Source organism: Arachis duranensis, chromosome 5 (assembly GCF_000817695.3).
Source record: "Arachis duranensis cultivar V14167 chromosome 5, aradu.V14167.gnm2.J7QH, whole genome shotgun sequence".
NCBI lineage: Eukaryota > Viridiplantae > Streptophyta > Magnoliopsida > Fabales > Fabaceae > Arachis > Arachis duranensis.
Genome location: NC_029776.3, coordinates 105,396,611 through 105,413,739, shown reverse-complemented (window position 1 = coordinate 105,413,739; position 17,129 = coordinate 105,396,611). Strand labels below are relative to the sequence as shown.

Genomic DNA, 17,129 nt, shown 5'->3' with positions numbered 1-17,129 from the left:
TTTTAATTTTTTAAAAAATGTTTAAATTATTTATTCAAACTAAATCTAATTATTTCTAATTGATAAACATTGAGATCTTTTATGTCTTTGCAAAATAAAAATAATAAGATAAAAATAAAAATTAAGATAAAAATTAAAATTATAATTAAATTTATATATTTTGTTAGAATGAATTTATGATCCGTAAAAGGATTTTATTATTGTCATGAATTAAAATAAAAAAGTGGTTTAATAAATCCAACTCCGTGACACGGCATAGGCTTATAGTGGAGTTGGCCGCAGCTGATTAATCCAACTCCGTGACACGGCATAGGCTTATAGTGGAGTTGGCCGCAGCTGATTAATCCAACTCCGTGACACGTCCTTCTTTTCAGCCGTCACAAAGTCAACGAGCTATTAATACCAAATCTCGGAAACGGAAAACTAATAAGTACTAACTACACCCAAACACTCAGACACAAATTAGCTGGCGCATTTTAGCACCATTGCTGATTTCCGTGCTATCGTGCGCCGCCAAATAACCTTCCTCACTTCACTCTTTTCTGTCTCTTACTCTCTTCAATGAAAAGCCACCGCATCCATGGGAGCCAGATCGCTGAAGAAGAAGAGGCACGGTGAACATCTCGCAGCGCCACAAGCTTCTTCCATGGCGGCTGCTGCTAATTCTCCCCCACGCCGCAATAAGGCTCGTCGTCCTTACGCCACCGTCTCCGTACTTCTCTCGGGGGTTCTCTTTGTTTCCGTCGCGGCTCTCTTGTTCATTTCGTCGAACAAGTGGCGCGCATTCGGAAATTATGTTTCCTATGAGATGGTCAACGTGGTCAACGAGTTCCCTCACGACCCAGAAGCCTTCACCCAGGCAAATCAATTTTTTTTTTGGTTATGGATTTCGAATATTTTGTATGATCACTTTTTCCCTGTTTAGAATTATATGGTTGCGACTTGCGAATTGGTATGATTTAATGTATTTGTTTGCAAATAATTTGGATAATGCTGTGTTTGTGCTTCAAGGTTGTTAAATGGCTTGTCCAAAACCTGAAAATTTGATTCTAGTCTGTCTTCTATGTCCATATTAGATAAAAAAAGCATATCAAACTTTTGTGTGATCATAAAAGTAAGAATAAATTCAACAATGAACTTGAGAACTTCATTAGCACATAGTCATCTTAATGATAGTGAACAACCTAATGATAGTGAACAACAAGCTTTGTATTAAGGAGACTTACTCTTTAAGAATTTGGGAAAATTGTTCAGCATGCATTATATAATTTATGGAATGTCAATATGTTAATTTAGTTATTATTTAAGGTCTAATTGCGGGTAAAAATGGCTTTCCTGCTTTCAGGGCCTTCTTTATGCTGGAAATGACACCTTATTTGAATCTACTGGTCTATATGGCAGGGTATGTTGCTTCTTTCCCTTTCCTAGTTTTCCTTTTACTCACGCATTGTGATAGGACAAAATTATTAATTGTTTTAATTATTTGTTGTTTCAGTCATCTGTCCGAAGAGTTGCTCTTCATACAGGCAAGGTATAGAACCCTGGTTCTTAAACAATTTTGCATGCTTGTTCAGATACTCGGTTCCATATGTTTTCAAATTATTATTCATTCATAAGAATAACAATTGGTGACAAGCAAATTGGTGCAATCAAGAGACATGCCCTTTTTTTATGCATCTACTTGTATGTTGCAATGGTATAGATATAATTTCTCTTATATGAATTAATTTTCTTTATAGACTTTAGAACACTATGAGAAATTTTAGACAAGTACACTACTGGACCTAATTTGAGAAAAAAGTAACTTAAACTGAATGTCAAAGATAAAGATGTACCACCGCTTAGGTATGAAATTGGTAATTAGACATTTCAATTGGGGCATAGATATGTATATTGTTAGTGCATCCCTTGATTGGATATTGCACAATATGGAAGCTATTGTAATTTGTAAACATCTATATTTTTACTGCATGAAGGTGGAGGAGCTTCAGAGGATGGGTGATTCTTTATTTGGAGAAGGTTTAACTCTACTTGATAAAAGGTATGTGATGAAAATTGACATTTTCTTTTTTGGTTTATTTTGATGCACTATGCATATGCAGATAAATTAAAAAAAAATAATCTACTGTTGAGTGTTGATGATTAGGCAGTAGTAAAAGAAGGAAAGGGTGAATGTCCATGTGTTAAGGAGTGTTGTAGGGGATGTTTACCTAGGGTCTCTTAATGTGTTATTTGCTTATACATTTGATGCCAAGCAGTTTTAGTTGTTTTCTTTAACACTTGCATGTTGGTTTGATATTCTGATTCTAATAAGTTACTGTTGCATATTTTGTAGGCTGTTCCAAGTAACTTGGCTGCAGAAAGTTGGTTTCATATATGACCAGAAAACTTTAGGCGAAGTTTGTGCTTTACCTTCTCAGTCATACAATCATTTGTTTCTTGTCATGAATTAAGTAGCTTCCATTTTTTAGATTCAATAAGACTCTGCAAGGAGATCACAGCATGATCAGATTGTGGTTGGTTTGCATTTGCTACATGATCATGTTCTTATTCTTTCTTAATCTTTTGTTATTTCATATGTCCCAAGATGACTATTAAACCAACTAGTTAGATTTCTGAAATCTTGCTTTTACAATTATTGTAGTTAGGGACATTCAATCATGAGATGAAAGATGGTTGGGGTCTGGCGACTGATGGAAAAGTCCTCTTTGGAAGTGATGGCAGTTCAACATTGTATCAACTTGACCCTCGAACATTTAAAGGTCTGCCTCTAATGAGATTTTATTCCTTTCCTTTTCTCCATTTAAATGCATGGTCTCTTCCCCAACCTTTAATTAGTTTACCTTTGCTTGTCATGTACTTTCATTGAATTTAACTCACCCTCTTTTATGTAGCTTTATCAAAGCATACTATCTACTATAAGGATCAGCAAGTGTATAATCTCAATGAATTGGAATATATAGATGGTGAAGTTTGGGCGAATGTTTTTACAGTATGTCATTTTATGTTTAACTATTTTTGTAGTTAAAGCTAAAGCAAATTGATCTTATATGCATCATTTTTTTGGCCCAAGATTCTTTGTTAAGCTGGACTTTGAGGTTGATATTTTACTATGCAGACCGATTGTATTGTAAGAATCTCTCCGAATGATGGCCGTGTTCTTGGATGGATTCTCCTCCCAAATTTAAGGCATGACTTCTTTTTTCTTGTCTATATACAGACTAACTACTTAGTGCTTATGAGTAAATAAATGATATAATGATTAAAGTAAACACCAATTTTATCATTACATGGCAACAATGTGCTAAAAATGATCGTTCAAGTTCCAACTTGATTATCTATTGAGGAATGAGGACCAAATAGGGGAGAACTCTAACAATTATGTTTGTCATTTGTTGCTTACATTCACATTTTGTCTACAATATGCAGGAAAGGACTGATTGATGCCGGGTATACTGTAAGTAACCTGAACCTTTTGATCTCTCTAAACAAGATTTTTTTGGATCCTATGCATATGTTTGCATGCCTGTGTTGCAGCTACATTTTAATAATGGGATTGAATTAATAATCCTCTGTTCCGTTTTTATTAGATCAAATTGTTTCAAGAGGTAACTGTTGGATTTGACTCATTGCTTATGCATTTACATTTTAGGCTATTGATGTTTTGAATGGGATAGCATGGGATCGTCAGCAGAAAAGAATTTTTGGTAAGCTCCAACGTTTTGGTTTATTTTTTGTTCATTTAAAAAGAATTGCGGTCAAACTTCCAAAGATTATATATAAGCCCTTCTATTTCTATTTATTTATTGTTCGTTCCAACAATATCTTTTTTTGGCTTTTAGATTCCGTTATCATTTTCAGCAAGTTTATGTAACTCATGTATTGCTTGCAGTGACTGGAAAATTGTGGCCAAAGCTGTATGAAATCAAGGTTGTTCCTATAAATAAACCCATTGATGAAGGGATCATTGAGCAGCTTTGCTTGCGTCAGCCATTCAAATTTACATAATGTTACCTCTTTGGATGTTGGGGTTTTTCTTTATTTGCAAATATACTTTGGGAGGGGATATAATATAATATCCATTCTTTTGTATATGGTTGGGATAAGGTTGTAAGTAACATGTGGAAAATGCTATCTATTATGTTACAAAATTAACGTTATTCATATATGTTAACGTACTTTAGTTGTTTAATATATAATTTGTAATGCAGAAAGTCTTGTATATTGAAACAATTTTCTTAAACTTATATTACATTTTGATTAATGTTTTGCTAGTTTATATATTGATATGATCATATCCATTATTAATTTTGTTTTGGTTTAAATTTCTGCCGGAATAACAGCTTAAAAAAAAAAGAATAATATCGGACATACAGTGAGGTTAATTTTTTTTTTGTTATACAATTAAAAAAGGCTTTCTATGTTTGAAAGAATTTAACTATTTTTTTTCAAAATAAAAACATTACCAAATAGCTTAGATCACTTCATAAATCACATACTATAGCAGTCTCCAATTCAAACTCAACTTGACAGTAACTAACTAGCATCAATATTTCCGATTTTCCATGTGGTTTTGTTCCATATATATATAACTGAAATTCAAACGTTGCTGAGTGCAACTCTCACTTTTATCTTTCTTTACCTTTTGTCTTATTCTATCATTCATCATGAAACTGCAGAATCTCTCATCATTGCTATCAACACCAATATTCTTTGGAATACCATTATGGGTTTTGCTTGTATCTTCCATTGCAGCATTCATTCTTACAGTATGTATAATCATATGCATCTGCTGCATACACTATCATCCTCGTCGAGAGGAATCCTACAAAGCACGTTTCTCTTTATCCAAATCAGATGTCTGCAGGCGCCTCAGTAGTGTTCTTCATAGATCTTCATCCCTTGACAAATATAGATCATTGTTGCTTTCATCAGCATCATGCAACTTTTCAGAACTTGAGAAGAACTCTGAGTATTTATCAAGTGAAGATGATCTTGATGATCATGATGGTGCTGAGTTACTCCAATCTGACTCACCAGAGTTCAAAGGAGTTATGTGTCAGCACTTTCAGGTAGAGGAGTTAGAGGATGCTACAAATGGATTTGCTGAAAGAAATGTGATTGAAAGTGGGGACAATGGAACAGTTTATAGAGGTCTGTTAGCTAATAATATGAAGGTGGTTGTGAAGAAGCTACCTTGTCACAGGTATAAACAAAGTTGTTGCTCCATCTGTTCCAAAATATCTGTCACTTGACACAATACATTTAGTTCATGTTATTTTGGAAAGGGGGAGAGTATATTACATAAACCTTGCTAGTGAAGATTATATGTTATTCTCTGCATTCCTTAATAATGGTGTGATTGTTTTATTATTTGATTTGTTTACATGTTTTAGTTGCCAACCTGAGGAGTCTTTTGCTTCACAAGTGGAGTTAACTGCAAGTGCCAAGCACAAGAGACTTGTGAAATTGATAGGATACTCTACTAATAGAACTTGCAGGTTTAAACGATTAAACCAAAGAGGTCTATTTATATTATCTTATAGTATATAGTATTCATATTTCATATACTAACTAATTAACAGGCTAGGCTTTTTGTATCAGGCTGTTAGTATCTGAATATATAGATAATGGAAATCTGCATAAATGGCTTCATGAATTTCAAGGATCACTGAGCCCTCTAACATGGCCTATCAGATTGCACATTCTACAAGCTGTTGCACATGGGTGCGAATCCGACCCTGAAATCATGTTATGTAACAACTTTGTTAAAGAAATTTATGTTTACAATAATGTGTATAATATGAAGAATTTAAATTTACTTCTGCAGAATTGCATACCTTCATGAGGAAGTTGAACCAAAGATTATCCATGGCAGCATAAAATCTAGGAATATATTACTTGACCAACAATGGAATCCTAAGATCTCTGATTTTGGCCTTTTTAAGCTTCAAAGTTCTAACTCTAGTCACTCTATGAGGTAAACATTGGGGGTGAGATTATTCAATCTTCATGAATTAATTTGAAATTGTATTCAATTTCCCATTAACTACTAATTATTTTAAAATTCATTTTTCTTATATTAATGTGGTCCACTAGTAACTTCACTGAGAGTAATGACATTTATGATTTCGGAATACTTATAATGGAGACTATATCAGGAAGGATTCCATTTCCATCACATCACAGTCAACCACAGGTAAACAATATTGGATTCATGAGCGATTGGTTTTGATAACTACTTAGAATGGTTGAGATAATTAATTTGTTATCATGACTACATCAAAATTGCAGGCCTATATAGTGGACTGGTTCAAGTCAATGATTTCCAGTGGCAAGATTTCGGACTTGGTTGATCCGAAATTGCCCAAAAAGCCTTCTTCCATAGTTCTAAAGCGATTTATTTTGCTTGCTCTATGGTGTGTAGATCTTGACATGAATCCAAAACTCAAAATGGAAGATGTTGTTCAAATGCTTGAGTCCAACCAACTTCTTTTCTATGTAAGAACAACCACTTTTCGGTCTTTACCATTTTAGAAATTTACAAACTTTTGTCCTGTTTTTGACTCCCTCTTCCTCCCTGACAGAAGGAACACCACATTGCCATGGATTCTTTTGAGCAAAATTTCACTCCATAAAGCCACAAGATTTGAGGATACTTATTCAAGTGAGAAATAGAAGGCTAAGCAGCAGCAACCACTAGTAGAAAATGGCATGAAAATCACTGTATTTTTTCAATGTTTTCAAATAATTTCTCAATTTACTTCAGCTTAAGTCCATGATAAAGATGTATTTTGAGCTTAGATCTTGATTTGACTAAGATGGGAATAATATTTTCTTTCTAATCTTAGTTCAAAGTGAACGGACATCATCATCATTTGAAGGTGTGTGAGGCTAGATTGCAGAAAAATAAAATCTCTTGCTCCTTATGCATCATGTTTGTTGGAAAACATAGTTTAAACATGCTTAAAGACATTGAACCTTGTTGTCAAACAGCATAAAGCAGAATAAAGCTGAATAGCAAATAAATTTTGTAAAATAGTCACTATATATTTGTAAATTTTAATAGTAATACAACTTCATTTCACTAAAATCTCCTAAATACATAGATCACAATACTGTTTTTACTATAATGGATATTGGATTCAAAATTTAACTACATTCATAATCATATTACTATAAGAATTAGACACTTTTAAAGGAACAAGTCTTCAACATAACACTTTCAATGGGAAGTTTTTCATCTGGAAAAGGACAATCAAATTTCTTCTCTTCCTTCTGTGATAGCAATTCACAAGGGACAGGACTAACATTGCTTGAAACACCTTCAACATCAGTGCAATTCCATTGCAATTTCTTCATGTCACTATTTGTGATACTCACATTAGATACACAGATTCCTGTAAAAGGATCATTAGGAATCCCTTCAAGTTTTGCTGTATAATTGCAGTAATCTGCTATGACATCTCTATAGTTTATGCCACTAATATCAGGAAGTGCTTTTGGATCAAAATCATTGTCAGCGTGTGATCCATAAGAACCTGTTATCCAAAACACATATTTCATGTTGTTCAAGTTCATTCCCTTAACAAATATGTCCTTAACATATCCTCCTCTACCAACTGCAGTTTTGATCCTAACGGCCGATTCAGTATCGATAGCAGTGAGGTTTTCGGCTCTAACATCTTGGATTCCACCAGACATTTCACTGCCTAATGCAATCATAGCACTATCAGGGGATACACATGTAAGCCTTCTAATTACTATGTGTTGGCTTGGCATTCCAAATTTTATTCCATACTCATCCCAACCACTCTTAACTGCAATACAATCATCACCAGAGACAATATTGCAGTCTTCAATCCTTGTATTGGTACAAGAATCTGTTAAAGAGAAAGAGAAGGAATAATTGGTGGTTGAATTTTCAACCAATATAGTTAGTGTGTAGTAATAGTTGAAAACACATATATATAATATGAAGCAAACATCTCAACTATTTCTTATTCAAAACAAATATGTAAGTAGAAAATCTAAAATAGAGAAATCTCTCATAGTTAAGGATTGTGGAAAGAAACGTATAATAATTCAACAAAAAAAAAAAAGTACCAGGGTCTATTCCATCTGTGTTGGGAGAGTCAGTTGGTGCAGCAATGGTGAGTCCTTGAATTATGATGTCACTACACACATAGTGCATGTATGATAAGAAACAACAAAACATATTGTGCATCAAAATTACCCAATAAATAACAATGATTCAATTATTCAAGATAAAATTATGAGTTTAATTTTGATGTATTGACAATGTAAAATATTTTACATAGTCGTCTAATTACATCTATTATTTTAGATGATCATTCATGCAGTCAATGTAAAAAGTTATTTTTACTTACGTGACGTTATGTGATTGGATGCACTCTGTTTTACACAGTGAATCAAAGTAACATTCTAAAATTATTCACAAACCTGCTGTAAATTGGATGGACAAACCAAGATGGGGAGTTGATCAAAGTGAGATTTGATATCTGAATGTGATCAGAGAACATAATCTCAATCATATATGGTCTAGTAAATTTCAATTCACCCTTATGAAACTTATCCCACCAATAAGAGCCTTGTCCATCAATTGTCCCATTATAACCTTATGAACAAATTCAAAAATTGGTGACATTAAAACTTACTTCCAATGAGACATGATCTCAACAACATCTAAACAGGAGTAACCATAATGGGTCTAGTACTCTGGTAGATACTGGTTACTTACCAGTAACTACAACATCAGTGAGGTTTGTTCCAAAAATGAGACTACTAAATCTTCCATCAGGAGCATCTCTTCCTCTACCATATGATGGTAGCACAGAAAGTTCAGGCCATTCTGATTCATCCTGCCAATATTTTTCTCAATGACCAATAAAATTGTCTATATATTTGGAGAAGATACAAAAAAAAAAAAAGAGGTTAAACTAACATGCCAAGAAATCATAGTTAGGTGAGATGTTACTAAGTTAGGGACAGAGAAATTCAGATAACCAAATTTCTACTTTATTGTACAAATGTTTAGTCAATGAGCTTTGCCTGCACCTTAACTAATTATACCAATAACTAATACTAATTACCACACCAAAAGGGTAACCATATATTCAAATGTTACACTGTTACATACTAATCCTAATTTCTAACTAATGTCTTCAATAAACATAACATGGTTGAAACTAGTCATTCCACACAAAACTTGTAGACAAATTTGTTCAATAAATAAATGGTTAGGCTTGTTAGTTTCAAATCTTTGACTATTTTGTTTGCCTTCTTTTAATCTTTTCGGCCAGGGATCAGATTGGGTGTTTACTACGCAGGGCTAAATACCTGAGACGCGAGGATGATAGTGTCACGGTGGAGAAAAAGAGTGAAATGGCTAGTGAGATTGAAGCTTCCTGTTAACCATTTCCCAGGTGGCACAACAAGCAATGCTCCACCATCAGAACCATAATGGCTCAGGTTCCCAATTGCATATTGAAAGGCCTTTGTATTGGATGTTTTGCCATCACCAACTCCACCAAAATCAATCAAACTTGCACTGTGTTTTCTGCAACTAATTGCAGGGTACTCAAGATTCTCCAATACACCATTGACCTCTCTGCATTCTGCTACTGATCTCAACAACAAAATTGTGCAGACAAACCCAACAACCTGTGCAAAACAAGAGTTTATCTCAAACATCATTATGATTCCAATTTAGTGACTTGTTTATTTCAACAAACACAAGAAGAAACTAGTTCTACTTGTCTATATATATACAGAACAATGTAGGTAGCAATTATCAAAGTCTGCATTACCAAAATCACAGTGTGTGCAAGAAAGAAGAAAATAAAACAAAAGGAAAGAGAGAAGATTACATAGGAGTTTGTGCATTTTGCATACATGTTGATGATTGCCATTGAAGTGTGATGCTACTGAGGCTTCAAGTTTTTGTGTTGTGGCATATATAGAAAGGAAATTAGGCCATAACTATTACTCCATACTCCATACATATATATGGTTGGAATGTAGAAATCATGGGTCATATATTTAAGGAGAGATTATCGGAAAGTTATAGAAACATGTTGAAAAGAATTAGTAATGGTAATAAGTCACATTACATACATAATACATAAAGTAGATAATTACAGTTACGTGTAACAAAGTTAGGAGTGTGACTCGAAATCGCGACCTCTAAGTGAGTACGGAAAAATTATGTCATTTGAGTTATATCTCATTGGCTAGTTCATAGTGTCCTTGCCGTTATCATTTTTGTGCTTTCTAATTCTTTTTTTTATACTTCAATAGAATTTAATTTCGGTGAAATTTTTTTTTCACGTGAGGTTAATAATTAAAAATTATTAGAGAATTTAACAGATTTAACTAAATTATGATCTAACTGTTTTTAATTATTAATTTCATCTTAATACAATTGAAATACAATTGCACGTAAATTTTCACCTTTAATTTTTTTTATACTGTCAATATAAAAATTTTTATATAGACAAATAATTGTGATATTAATAAAAATAACTAATTTTTAAATTTGTTACTTAAAAAGTCATTTAATCCTATAAAAATTTTTACATCTTAAATAAATCAAAATTAAACTATAATAAATACAGCAGGGCTACTTTCATGTCAACTAAAGTAAAGGCTCCAATTAATAAACCTAAGGTCTTATTAGGTTGATATATCTAGGGTTTAAGTGACATAGACTCTTAGTCCATAACTGTAGGCTCTCATTAATTGGTGGTGGTTGGATTTCGGCATTTTTGGCAGAAACTATTCTCTTGTTCTTATTATTAACTTCGTTTCATTGCAAACTATAATGTTAAGATTTCAATACAAGAAACCAAACACGTTATGAAATCACTGGTGGTCAAAATTGGTTATCAACAGCAACTTAGGGATAGTATTTGTGCCACACTTATGGAATAGTAAGTTGTTCCCATAGAAAAATAATGTCTGCACCACTTTTTGTGTACATCTTTTTTTGTATACATTTCTTTCATTTTATGGTATAAATGAAACAAAATTATCTTCTCTCAATTTTCATTAATTACTTTTAATATAAAAATTAAAAAGTGTACAAGAAAGATGTATATAAAGGTAGTGCATATGACAATAACATTCTTCTCTTTTAATTTTCTTTTTTTTATTGGATATTTCTTCTTTCTTTTTGTTGGGGCCCATATTGGGCTTCGTTTGGAAACTGGACCAGAGGTGATGTGACTTATGGGCCTCATATCTAATGGTGTCTTTTTGTTGGGGTCTACATTGGGCTTCGTTTGGGTACTGGCAGGATATAACATGGGCCTCCTAATAATGGGCCTAAGATGACCAGTCCATTAGAGTTGAAAATTTCACACACCCCAAGAGAAACAAAAAATTTAGTGCATCCCTTCCAAAAAAAAACGCTAAACAAATTAAAAAAATAAATGGTTGGGGGAAAAAACTGTGCTTGAAAATATCTCTTTTGTACTACGGACGAAATAGAAGTTCTCTATTATTTGAATATTTCTGGTCACACACTTGGAGTATGATATTTTTGTTACTTTTGAAAATCTATGAAACTATTATTATCAGTTGAATAGTCAAATTATTCTATTGGTGAACTTAGTCAAAGAATTTCTATATATCGCATTACACCGACATTAAAACAGATAAATAATAGTAAGAAAAATAAGAAAACTAGTACTGTTGGTGTTGGTGCACAAAAATCTACAATGAAGTAGTACAACAATTTATAGAGAGGCTTTGGTTGAAGGCATGCAATATCACAAACTCAAATTTAGTAAGCAGAAAAATGTTTTCGAACTTTAAACTTAGTTTAAGTACCTGATGATATGAGTCATAAGCTAAGAGAGCATAAAATAAACAATTCAATTTATCAATTCAAATATGGTACAAGTCACATTTACACCTTTGTTGGCTACAATTATTAGTGGAAACATAGTAGCTATACTCTTTTTAGTGGAAGTGACATTTTAAAAGGAGCGACATAATTATAATTTTATCTTCTCCAATTCTTGGGGGCTGGAGAGTGTGACATATGGTCATAATTCATTTGAGTACAGTAAGTAGATTATTGAGTGCTATGTTCACCCAAATAAATAACAATATCAAAACAAGAATAAGAAAATTACAAAAAGTGGGAGACACATTATATTGATGAGATTATTGAACCCACACAAGCACTAGCAAATTGTGGTACAAGGTCAGAGTCCAAAGAACATGCCATCTGTCACATGCACACGTATGAATGTGGGACACGTGTCACTGTTGCTAGATTGTTGTGAATTGGGGCAATGCGTGTGAGAAGCAATGTCTTTTGGGGAGACACTGTGATCGCCCACGGCATCCTTAAAGATGAGTTCAATTTTGATTAAGTAGATGCATTTTTTAGATTATGATCAATTTAATAATAAAGTGTATTAAGTATTATATTCTTAGTAGTATAGACAAAATTGTATGGTAGGATATCCAAAATAACTAAAGCTTATTTTACATAATCTAAATTCACTTCATAAACATATTCAATTTCATTGGTTTGATTTAGTGTGTAGAATTTTAACTATATCTACAAATATATTCATATATTTAAATATGAGACTTTAGCAAATTTTAGATGAAAAGAGAGAATAATCATCTACTATTATAGATGAATAAATTATAAAAAAAATAATTTATCTTTTTTATTATATAAATATCCTATTAAATTCATATATTTTTTAATTTTAATATATTTAAATTCTCTAAAATCTTTGATAATTTAAATATGAAAGTCTCTTATAAATATCACTTTTCCAAGAAAGAACATATGTAAGAAACTAAAATTATTGCATGGTTCGGTTCTAGATAAGGAATGGAAGGAGGTGGATTATTATATTCCCCACCATTGATGAAAACATTTGGACAGTTTAGGCAATGATGTTATGAGATTGATTCCTTGGTACTTGCTTCAAGGAAGCTAGCTAAAATCTTAATAAAGAGCTCATGAAAAAGAGAAGTTAGCACCATGTTCGGTTGCATCATCATCATTTATTATGCAAATTTCAGCAGTCGTGTAACTGATTAAGTTTTTGGACTTATTACAAATATTTTAAAGACATATATGACTTTAGATCATTTATAATTAGAAGATATATATCTTCTTTCTTTTTTTTTGCTAACTTTTAAAATTAAATTAAATACATTATATATGTTTTGTTTTGACTAATCTGATCTCCTTTGTTGTATATCTTGTCCAATCTTAATCGAGTTCAGTCGGTAACTCCAACCTCAGCTTTCTAGTAATTTTTAAAAGTTATATTTAAGTAAAGTTTTTAATATACTTTCTTATTCTTGCTTATAAAGTTATTATTTGTATTGATAGCCAATTTATACATCAATTATGATCAACATATATATAACGATAGAATCATATTTAATCTCAAATTCTAATATAATATAAAAAATTTATTGATTTCATTCTTATATGTATGTAGAGGATATTATCACTAAAAATTTGTAGGAAAGCAAAATCTGTGATTATTATACTTAATTAAAATTGAAGAGTTACGTTGTATTATTATATTCATTCAAATTTTAATTTTAATAAGACTATAGTTTAATTTATTCATCTGATGGTATTTATACATACATTATTAAAATTATATAACCTAATAGTGGAAGTGTGAATAAGTGTGTTATAGGGGCATCATATTTAAGGGGAATATTGAATATCAATTTCCAGTATTATTACATGGTAAATATCTTTTTTATTATATAATTAAACAATAATAAATACAAAAATATTTTTTATGGTATTTTTTAATTTGATTTGACAATCTATTAATTTGTTGTTGATTAATAAGTTGCTGCATATATAAAGCATAATTCAAATTTCTAACATATTTAGACAGATTAATAAATTAATTATTACTAAACTAACTCAACCTAATTAAAACATTAAATACAAAACTAATTGGGAGCCACTCAAATAAAAGACGTTTAAAACGTCTTTTTTTAAAGATGTTTTTTGCAATTTTTGGCATGGAAGAACTGCTGTACCGCGAAAAATCCTTTTTCTCTATACAAGTTCTTGGACGAGGTTTTTGAACAGAACTTCGATATGTCAGAGGTGTAAGCACTACGAGACGTGAAGCGATCTCGTACTAATTAAACTTCGTCTATTTCTTTTTGTTACTGGCCGGGCTCTGAATGAAATAGAAATTCTGTTCATTCACCCTCAGACTTGAAACTAAGCTTTTTGCTTTGCGACAAGCCTCTTTCACTTAAGATAACGTCGGGTGATCCTTTTCTGAGTAATTTAATTATTTTTTATAATAAAGTATTGTAGTTATTTTTTATAAAAAAATATTAATTTAGACTAATTTAAAATTTAATTTATTAATTTTTTAGTTAATTAATTTGTCCAATCTAACTATAAAAAAATGATACAATTTAATCGATTACATATATAAAATTTTAATTATTACAAAATATTTAAAAAAAAAAGATGTTTTAGATATTTTATCTGAGTGAAATAATTTACTTGCTCCGGTCTATTAACAAAAATGAATTCGATTCTTAATTATATATATTGGGTGGGGTTGGATTAGGTATAAGTAAGAATAAGAACAACTCAACAGTGGTGTGTCCCCCACAACTATATATCAAGCTGAATGATACTATTATATAATAAGACGAATGTTAGTTAGAACACCACGCAGCATGTTTTTTGATAAAAATTCTTAAACTAAATCTTGAAATAATATCTCTTGGTAGAAATACATTGATGAAGTAACACTACTATACATACAGTATACTACGTACTTGACTTCTTTATCTTTATGAAAAATATAATTATTGTGAAGCACCGGTTTATATTATTATTATTATGTTTATGTATATCTCAAAATGTTGGTTGGTTATTAATTAATTATTACACTTCAACCTATACAGTAGTATAACGTACACTTCCCTTAAATAGTTAAATTAAAATTGTATTTGGGTACATACGTTGTATGTATACTTGTATCACAATCGGTATCAGAGTAAAGTGATCATGTGATGCTGATGTGGTTTGTTTATATAGAACCCAAAATCTCTGTCGTCATTGATGTCACAACTCACAATGTGAACCTCAAATAATTCCTCTCCTTAATTAATGTAAGCGTCTCCAAAGCATTACATTATTCCTCAGTCAAATCAAATTTCTGATAGCTAAATTATTCTCGGGCTACTCCAATAAAGATATCTTTGAATGAAATCAAATTCAAATAGTAAAACATGGTTTAATCTGGAGATACATTAATTTTTAAATTTAATTATGATCTACCGAAAAATAATAGAATTAAAAAAAAAAGAAAAGCAGAGGAATATAATATATAACAACTATGTTAAATATATATATTAAAATCAATTATAAATATAAAATACACACTAAAATATAAAGGTGAAAATTCAAGTACAGTCGACTTCATGTGAAGTTGATAACTAAGAGCCGTTAGATAATTTGACTGATTTGACTAAATTTTTATACAAATATATAATAATTAATTTTAATAATTAATTTTGATGTACAAATAATATTTTTAAATATATAATAACTAGGTTTTTTCAATAAAAAGAACATAAACGTTGTTAACGAAATTGTATGGAAGTAATTAAATGCAGACTTTGTTGTATATATGTAGGCTTTGTAGCTTAGCTTGATGTTAAAAAGTGTCCTATGAAGAGAGAAAAACTCATTAGTTATAAACCACTTAAATTATTAAAAAATAACGAATAATCAATAAACTAAAAAAATTACCGTTTGTACTAAAAAATGTACAAATAAATAGTACAAATTTTATTTATCGAAATGAGATGGATTGGCTTAAAACACCGAAAGTAGTATTTGTTTGGAAAATATAGTATAATATAATAATAGAATTATTGGTTATAGAAAGGCCGCATCACCGTTTTCGGTCCTTGAATTGAATGTCATGACTTTAAAGCTTAAACACATTTCACACTTTCCATGGCCGGAGACAAATTGGTAGGAAAGCCTAACATACACATGATTCTATCGTTATCTCTAGTGATCTTTTACAATTTGCACTTTGGAACTACATGTCTATTGAGTTGTAGTAGATGTTGACATTTTTAATTAATTAGGTTATTTTGTATCCTACTCATAGGGATTATGATTTATGAACGTCAAATAAATAACGCGTTTCTTTTACCAAGTTTAATTTTGACACACCGATTAAAGTATTTTACATAATCATAAAATTGTATTCGTTTTTCAATATAAAATGTTATTATTTTATTAATGTGATATTATATAATTAGATATACATGTAAAATTATTTTATACGAATAGTATATTAAAATTAATAAATATAATTAGATCTAAATTTATTTTTATTAATTCTAACAATAATTAATAAATATTAAATAAAATAAATTTTAATTATTTTTTATTAATTTTTTTTGTTATCAGATATTTTTGAGATTTTAATACTTCTAAAAATATTTGTGAAACATTTTGCTTTTAAGGTTTTAATATAAAATAATCGTGATATGTTTATGTTATAGTATATATGAACTTCAATCAAGATATTTTATTTTATCTTTTTTGTGTTAGGTAACTTTTGGATCGTCTTTAGTATAGCACGTGTGAATATATGTTAAAACACATTCCGACATTTAAATATGTATTTGTTCGAATAGGACTTATTAAGAGTTCTATAAAAAAAATTACATTTTTTTAATGTTATCTTATAATATATACTTAGACAATGTATCTGTTTTATTATGTAATTATTACAACATAACTCAATCTTAAACAATATATATAATATAATAATACTTTGTCAAGTAACTATAATTTGAAGGATTAATTAATATGCTTACTATAGATTTTTTTCGAAGACATTTTGTATTGAATATTTGAATCTATCTAAAATTTCTCACACATTTCACTCTCGTATTTTGTTGAATAATCCTAAACTTTTACACTTAATTTAGAATTCTTTCAAGAACATTCTTACATATCGTTTATCCTGGATGACAATATTAAAGAAAATAAATTACAAATAAAAAGATATACTTTTTCTCTTGTTTTTTTTTTTTTTTTGAGTTGA

At 30.6% G+C, this 17,129-nt stretch overlaps 3 protein-coding genes across 3 annotated transcripts; 2 read left to right on the top strand and 1 right to left on the bottom strand.

Annotated features, from left to right (window-relative positions):
- The first annotated feature begins 442 nt into the window (after positions 1-442).
- LOC107491105 (glutaminyl-peptide cyclotransferase) lies at positions 443-4,279 on the top strand. The gene is made up of 11 exons (XM_016111868.3): positions 443-859; positions 1,346-1,402; positions 1,496-1,531; positions 1,977-2,041; positions 2,336-2,399; positions 2,645-2,762; positions 2,895-2,992; positions 3,119-3,189; positions 3,430-3,457; positions 3,653-3,707; positions 3,893-4,279. Exons 1-11 carry the CDS (start codon positions 581-583, stop codon positions 4,006-4,008), a joined length of 987 nt encoding a protein of 328 aa, XP_015967354.1. The 5' UTR covers positions 443-580; the 3' UTR covers positions 4,009-4,279.
- Positions 4,280-4,667: 388 nt separating this feature from the next.
- On the top strand, positions 4,668-6,235 carry LOC107490846 (probable serine/threonine-protein kinase At1g01540). The gene is made up of 5 exons (XM_016111662.3): positions 4,668-5,206; positions 5,397-5,501; positions 5,605-5,727; positions 5,831-5,980; positions 6,100-6,235. The coding sequence occupies exons 1-5, from the start codon at positions 4,668-4,670 to the stop codon at positions 6,233-6,235; spliced, it is 1,053 nt and encodes a 350-aa protein (XP_015967148.3).
- A 794-nt stretch (positions 6,236-7,029) lies between these two features.
- Positions 7,030-10,014, bottom strand: LOC107490993 (probable polygalacturonase). Its single transcript, XM_016111784.3, has 6 exons — positions 9,891-10,014; positions 9,361-9,684; positions 8,762-8,882; positions 8,464-8,638; positions 8,107-8,177; positions 7,030-7,883 (listed from the first exon to the last, which is right to left on the bottom strand). The coding sequence occupies exons 1-6, from the start codon at positions 9,930-9,932 to the stop codon at positions 7,186-7,188; spliced, it is 1,431 nt and encodes a 476-aa protein (XP_015967270.1). The 5' UTR covers positions 9,933-10,014; the 3' UTR covers positions 7,030-7,185.
- Between the last annotated feature and the right edge of the window lie 7,115 nt (positions 10,015-17,129).

What these genes read in the sequence shown, in the direction of transcription:
- LOC107491105 (XM_016111868.3), top strand. Translation starts at nt 581, where the DNA reads ATGGGAGCCAGATCGCTGAAGAAGAAGAGGCACGGTGAACATCTCGCA. An exon ending in ACCCAGAAGCCTTCACCCAG is followed by an intron (nt 860 to 1,345) that starts GCAAATCAATTT and finishes TCCTGCTTTCAG; the next exon opens with GGCCTTCTTTATGCTGGAAA. An exon ending in TGATTGATGCCGGGTATACT is followed by an intron (nt 3,458 to 3,652) that starts GTAAGTAACCTG and finishes TTTACATTTTAG; the next exon opens with GCTATTGATGTTTTGAATGG.
- LOC107490846 (XM_016111662.3), top strand. Translation starts at nt 4,668, where the DNA reads ATGAAACTGCAGAATCTCTCATCATTGCTATCAACACCAATATTCTTT. An exon ending in TCTACTAATAGAACTTGCAG is followed by an intron (nt 5,502 to 5,604) that starts GTTTAAACGATT and finishes TTTTTGTATCAG; the next exon opens with GCTGTTAGTATCTGAATATA. An exon ending in CTACAAGCTGTTGCACATGG is followed by an intron (nt 5,728 to 5,830) that starts GTGCGAATCCGA and finishes TTACTTCTGCAG; the next exon opens with AATTGCATACCTTCATGAGG.
- LOC107490993 (XM_016111784.3), bottom strand. Translation starts at nt 9,932, where the DNA reads ATGGCAATCATCAACATGTATGCAAAATGCACAAACTCCTAT. An exon ending in CAAAATGCACAAACTCCTAT is followed by an intron (nt 9,685 to 9,890) that starts GTAATCTTCTCT and finishes TGTTTTGCACAG; the next exon opens with GTTGTTGGGTTTGTCTGCAC. An exon ending in CACAGATGGAATAGACCCTG is followed by an intron (nt 7,884 to 8,106) that starts GTACTTTTTTTT and finishes TCTCTTTAACAG; the next exon opens with ATTCTTGTACCAATACAAGG.